Source organism: Mizuhopecten yessoensis, unplaced genomic scaffold (assembly GCF_002113885.1).
Source record: "Mizuhopecten yessoensis strain PY_sf001 unplaced genomic scaffold, ASM211388v2 scaffold11153, whole genome shotgun sequence".
NCBI classification, from domain to species: Eukaryota; Metazoa; Mollusca; class Bivalvia; order Pectinida; family Pectinidae; genus Mizuhopecten; species Mizuhopecten yessoensis.
In genome coordinates this window covers 1-7,074 of record NW_018408906.1, presented here as the reverse complement: position 1 = coordinate 7,074, position 7,074 = coordinate 1, and the positions used below count along the sequence as shown (strand labels likewise).

Below are 7,074 nucleotides of genomic sequence, written 5' to 3'. Positions count from 1 at the left end.
AGTCTACTTGAGAATATAGGGGCAGTCAGGATATACACCTAGAAAACAAGTCATTAGTACAGAGACGCTGATTTCAGATTTCATTGCAGGTTTTAGAAATCAATGACATTTTCCTTGAAGATTGAAAAGAACATATTTCACACCAAAATAAATGAACCTGATGTTCCGGCATGGCAGTTTGTTAGATAAATGATGACATTATTTTGAAACAACACTTCTAAACAGAAGTTGTAACAGAAACTATTTACAAAACAATAAATCTGTGACATGTCTACATTAATTCTTCAAACATGATATTGTTAGTCTGTGTAAGTGTTGGAAGTGTATAAGATCATAATAACAAAGGTCAACGTTTAATTTTAAAATTAACGTCCTTTTGTATTTATTTGGTATAATTTGTCTGTATCATCACTCCAGGTTTAGTCATTCCTCAGTCACTGTAATACTTGAGAAGTTTGAGTCCCTTCTCTCCTGTATCTAACTTTAAGCGTGACCACAACACATCATCCTTCTGTATACCTACTTGCCCCTGTCCTTTGTTTGTGTGAAGTGTTTTTATGTACTTCCCTGCTCCACTTATCAGTTCTATTGTGTTCCTTCTATAGTCAGCAATAACAATATTACCCTTACTGTCATATACAACTGTTACTGGATCAAGCATGTCTGGTGTGATCGCCTCCCGTGCCTGTATCCCCTCTCCCCGGTAGTGGACCAGGGACTGGAGTGTCCCGTTGTACACAATGATGTGATGCCTGTAGTTGTTGTGATCACTATAGTCCCCACTGATTAGTTTACTACTCACTATAGCTATGTTACCTGTAACACCACACTGTGTGATGGACTGTACTGCCCCCTCCCCTGACCCCTCCAAAGTGGATGTGTGTAACACATTGCCGTCTGCTGTGTACATCACCCCTTTGTACCCCTGTCTACCCCATGTACCCACCAATACCCGACCTTCCCTAGTCACACACAGACTAACTGGGTATCCCTCTGTAGTAAACCTTGTGACTGGTGTAGATGATGTAGATACCTCGTAAATAGTCCTCTCATCCAAACAACAGAACCACAGACGACCTGTGGTGGGGTCCAGACTGATGTGTCTGATGTTACTGTTGTGTTGTATCTTCTGTATGACTTTAGGTTTGTTGGAGAAAAAGTTACCTTTGTTGTTGATGAGTTTTACTGTGTTGGTTTTATAATTACACAGCCATGCACGTCCATCAGATGTAGGACAGATTGATGTGATAGGATCTGGGTATAAGAACTGAGATATGACAGTTGGACTGTCACAGAGTTTGTACAGGACTGCTCCAGTGGAGGCTTGACCCGTCTCTGTAGATTTGGACTGTTTAGGTCTCCCAACTGGACCTTGTTTGGAGTGACCACTAGGTGCTGATCCTGCCTGGAGATTGTCAGTAGGAGTCTTCATTTTCCCCATGGCCTGCTCCAGGTGACTTTGTCTGTCGTTATCTGGAGTTAACTCTGTCATGTCTATGATAGGTGTCTGTCGGATATCTAAGTCCATGTCCTTGATTTCCGATACCGAGTCATACACAAGTACAGCAGTGCCTGTCTGGAGGGTCTGTTTACACTCTGATGAGAGTTTCACTAAAGTGTCTAACCTGTCCTCCAGGTTTGTGATGTGAATCTGAAGGAGGTCTGTGGTCCCTTTCTCCATCTTGTTACATATTGCTAAATAATCCTCCGTTATTTTATCTAAATCTAGTTTACATTGATCGCGCTGTTTTTTGATATTAACAGAGAGTTTTTTGTAGTTAGATTCACTTGTGGAAATTTCGTTCCTTGCCGATTGGATTTCATTTTTGAGTTTGGGAATTTCAATGTTTTCTGTTTCATTCATAAAGTCCAGTAGTGTATTTTTTTGTTCATTTGTAATTTTCGAAATTTCACAAAAGCTATCAATATGTATTTTGTGAGTTGTTATGGAACAAGTCGTACAGATCAGTATTCCACAGTCCTGACAGAGGAGAACCACCTCATTGTCTTTATGGTACGGACACTTTGTGTGGCCTTTGATCCTGACTGGAATTTGTGGACTGGGGCTGCTGTGTTTGGTTGCCATGGTTGTGGATGTGGGAGAAATAAAAGTGTACAGGGAAGTAACTTCTGGAGGATCTTGAGGTCTTCTTTTGTGTACCTGTGAAAGAAAAAATAATAATTAAATTTTCTATTGATTACAAAATGTGACTGTTTAAACTTAAATTTGAATTGTTTAGGTAAACAGACGAGTTATACTATAAGACCCCAAACATTGTTCCGTACCGAGTTATACTATATAACCCCAAACATTGTTCCGTACTGTATATCATTTATTGTTTACTCCAGAGGGAAGGGGCCCAGTACGGGTTATATAACATAAACACTTTGAATCCTATTCCTTGAGTATAGGGATTTTCACCTTAGTAAGTCTGGAGTATCCTTTGGTCAAGGGGACTCTATCAATGTTTATTGGCAGGATGTTACATTTTTGGGGGCAGACGGGTGGTGCCCATTAGAGCGGAAATACAGGAAAATCTTAAATCCTGTTTCTTGAGTAGGGATAGAGGGACTTTTACCACAATTTTTCTGAAGTATCCTTTGGCCAAGGGGACTCTAGCAGTTATAAGGTATAACCTGCTTTGGAGCGGAGGAGAAACATAGGTTAATCTATAAGATCCTACTCTTTGAGTACAGGTTATGGTATTTTAATCTAATTTGTTTTGAACCTCATTTGCATTTGTTTGTAGCCCTCATGGGGGTAAGAGGAATTGAACCCAGTAGAGAAAATACAGGATCATCTTTAAAATTCGAACTAAGAGAGAGAAGAGATAACAGGATTTTAACCTGATTTGGTGTAGGGCATCCTTTGGTCGTAAGGGATTCAGTGTTTTATAAACGGAGGGTGTGGTGTTCCTTGGGGCAGAGGGATGGGATGCTATATGGGAAATATTGTAGATGTTTGAAATACTACTTTTTAGTGGAGTAAAGGGATTTTAAGCTGGATCTGTCTCGAGCGTGTTTGGTCCAAGGGGACTCATTGTATGAAAAGAGAGAGTGGCGTTCCTGGTGGCAGAGGGACATGGCCCAGTAGTAGAAATACAGGTAAATAAAGGAGAGTATGGCGTTCCTGGTGGCAGAGGGACATGGTCCAGTAGTAGAAATACAGGTAAATAAAGGAGAGAGTGGCGTTCCTGGTGGCAGAGGGACATGGTCCTGTAGGAGAAATACAGGTAAATAAAGGAGAGAGTGGCGTTCCTGGTGGCAGAGGGACATGGCCCAGTAGCAGAAATACAGGTAAACAAAGGAGAGTGTGGCGTTCCTGGTGGCAGAGGGACATGGCCCAGTAGTAGAAATACAGGTAAATAAAGGAGAGAGTGGCGTTCCTGGTGGCAGAGGGACATGGCCCAGTAGTAGAAATACAGGTAAGTAAAGGAGAGTATGGCGTTCCTGGTGGCAGAGGGACATGTCCCAGTAGTAGAAATACAGGTAAATAAAGGAGAGTGTGGCGTTCCTGGTGGCAGAGGGACATGTCCCAGTAGTAGAAATACAGGTAAATAAAGGAGAGAGTGGCGTTCCTGGGGGCAGAGGGACATGGCCCAGGAGTAGAAATACAGGTAAATAAAGGAGAGTGTGGCGTTCCTGGTGGCAAGGGACATGGTCCTGTAGGAGAAATACAGGTAAATAAAGGAGAGTGTGGCCTTTCTGGTGGCAGAGGGACATGGCCCAGTAGTAGAAATACAGGTAAATAAAGGAGAGTGTGGCATTCCTGGTGGCAGAGGGACATGGCCCAGTAGTAGAAATACAGGTAAATTCTAATATTTGCCTAAGCGGGGGTCATCTTTGTATATACAAAAGGGTGACCTGGAGAGTTCTTATGTCCTTTTAAAATCCTAAAATTGGTTAACAGGGAAAAAGTAAGACGAGACTTTCACTAAATTATCATCCGTCTGTCTATCAGAGTTATAATGGAGGTAATAACCATAGCAAGTGAGCTATTCAGGCCACAGGGCCTCTTGTTAATCTGTACATCTTCTTTGCATACATATTGATGTTTTTCGATTTTTAATTAATTAATGAATATTGACGCACGTATGACTACTCTTTCTGTTATATGACCTCTGAAAAACGAAGGTCACTGCTGTCAGAAATATATATAAAAATAAAATGTAAGCCATATCTAGCAAAGGACACCTTTCTTTGGCCAAAGGAACAAATTAAAGAACCCGAACTTTTTACACGACATGAAATCATTGCTCTGGAAGGGTACATATAATTCTTTCTTTTTAGGTCATCTGAGCTTTGCTCAAGTGACCTATTCTAATCGTTTTCCGTCCGTCGTTGTGCATCGTCCGTCGTGCGTAAACTTTTTACATTTTCAACTTCTTCTCAAGAACCAGCGGATGGAATTTTTTCAAACTTGGTCAGAATCATCCTTAGTAGATGAAGTTACACATTGTAAAATTGAGATTCCTACCCCAACCCCTGGGACCAGGGCGGGACCCCAAAGGGAAAATCAATCAATATTTCAAAAATCTTCTTCTCCAGACTCGAAGGTACTACAGTCAATTTCAGTGCATGGAAAGAAAGATGATCATGGGCTTTATTTAAATTGTAAATTTCAGGACCCCGAGCTATCCGTTCTCCCTTGGGGAGGGGATACAATTTACGATAGTTTATATAGGANTGGGGCCCCAAAGGGAAAATTAACCAATATTTTAAAAACCTTCTTCTCCAGATTCGAAGGTACTACAGTCAATTTCAGTGCATGGATAGAAAGATCATCGGGAGCTTTATTGAAATTATCAATTTCAGGACCCCCGACCCATCCGTTCCCCTTTGGGGTGGGGGTAAAATTTACTATAGTTTATATAGGGAAATAACACTTTTGGGTATATTTTGACAATTTTCTTTAGGAAATTATTTTTACTAGGTGAGAATTATCCTTAGAGGAAGATGGTTTTAAATTGTAAAATTTAGATTCCTACCCCAACCCCTTGAGCCAGGTTGGGGCCCCAAAGGGAAAATTAACCAATATTTTAAAAACCTTCTTCTCCAGATTCGAAGGTACTACAGTCAATTTCAGTGCATGGATAGAAAGATCATCGGGAGCTTTATTGAAATTATCAATTTCAGGACCCCCGACCCATCCGTTCCCCTTTGGGGTGGGGGTAAAATTTACTATAGTTTATATAGGGAAATAACACTTTTGGGTATATTTTATCCATTTTCAGCAGAAAAATTCCTCAAAGTTAGTCAGAATCATCTTTAAATAATGAGGGTATTACATTGTAAAATTGGGATTCCTGCCCCATACCCAGGGGCTAGGGTTGGGCCCCAAAGGGAACATTTACCAATATTTTCAAATTCTTATCCTTTAATGACATGACATTAGTATTGTATTTCACTGAGTATACATGCTGATTTCCACATCACATCTAAACAATAAAATAAAGCTACCAGTACCTATGATATAACTCAGGTGACCGCTTAGGCCATTGTGCCTTTTGTTTATAAAGTATAACAATATCTACTCGTAACAGGGACCGTTACATAAAGTGCCGAACTAATCCTGTAGTCGCAAAAGATGCATCAGAAAAGGATCGCAATGCCATAATACATCTGCATACCAAATCAATGCCCTTGACTAATATCCAATGCCACAGGGTCAAATATCTTAAAACAACTTTCAAACAATTTCTTGTGATTAACCAAAAAGCCAAGGGTAGTGATGTTTTGGCAGTAACATGCTGGCATAAAGGGCTACCAAGTTTGTTCAAGTGAATGACCTTGACTGACATTCAAGGTCAAAGGGGTCAACTATGTTAAAAATCTTTAAACGATTTCTTCTAAATAATCAAAAGGCTCAGGCTGTTGTTATTTGGCCAGTAACATGTTGGGATTAAGGGCTACCTAGTTTGTTCAAATCAATGACATTGACTTTTATTCAAAGTCACATGGGTTAAATGTGTTAGTTTGTTCCAATGAATGACTTTGAATTATATTCATGGTCACAGGGGTCAGTAATATTCTACACCTTTAAACGACATTTATGTATAACGATAAGGCCAAAAATTTTGATATCTGGGGGCTATTAAGTTTGTTCAAATGAATGACCTTGACTTATATTGAAGGTCACGGGGTCAAATGTGTTTAAAACCTTTTAACGACTTTTTCTGAATAACCATAAGGCCGATCATATGCTTAGGGTAAAAAGATTCCAGTTGTATGAATGCATGCTGTGGCCCCCCTTTCGGACAGAAAGGTGCATGTGAGGCCCAATAAGGGAAATAGAGGAAAAATCTTTCTCCTTTTTTACCAAGGAAGGGATTTTAATCAAATTTGTTCTAGAGCATATTTGGGAAAAGGGGATTTTGTATAAAGTTTTAAACAGAGTATGTTGGTCTTAGGGCCAGAAGGAAGGGGCCGAATAGGGGAAATAAAGAGAAATATTTTAAAAGCTTTTTTTCTGTGTGAATAGAGAATTATCACTAAATTTTGTATATTTGTATTATTTTGTATTTTTTGGGCGGGAGTCAAGGTCATTTACAAATATTTTAAAATTTTAAATCCTTCACCTTCCAAGTGATTGAAAGGATTTTAACCAAATTAGGTCTAGAACATCCTTTGGCAAGTGGAACTCAAGTTTGTATAAACAGTGTGTGGCTCCCCAGCGTGCAGAGGGGTGTGACCTAATAGGGGAAATAGAGGTGAATCGATAAATCCTTCTCGTTGCATATTAATTTATACGTTTTATTCTATAACCAACTACAATATTTTTCCCTCTCAACCTATCAGGTGAAACGCCCCAATTCAATGTACAGTTAGAGGTTAGATACAGGTAGATAAACCTGTAACCTGTTTATCTACCTGGTCACATTAATGTACACATCTACTTGGTGTTTTATTGGTTAGGTAACATCACGCTGGAATCAGGTCAACAAAGATGATAGCAAATTATACATTATAAATATACAATATGAGACAGTACTTACAATACATGTACCCTCCTCCAAAGTATCGCAATATCAGTACTTACAATACATGTACCCTCCTCCTAAGTATCACAATACC

At 39.6% G+C, this 7,074-nt stretch overlaps 1 protein-coding gene across 1 annotated transcript; it reads right to left on the bottom strand.

Moving 5' to 3' along the window:
- Positions 1 to 430: 430 nt before the first annotated feature.
- Positions 431 to 2,086, bottom strand: LOC110467009. Its single transcript, XM_021523867.1, has one exon. It carries the CDS (start codon positions 2,084 to 2,086, stop codon positions 431 to 433), a length of 1,656 nt encoding a protein of 551 aa, XP_021379542.1.
- Positions 2,087 to 7,074: the final 4,988 nt, after the last annotated feature.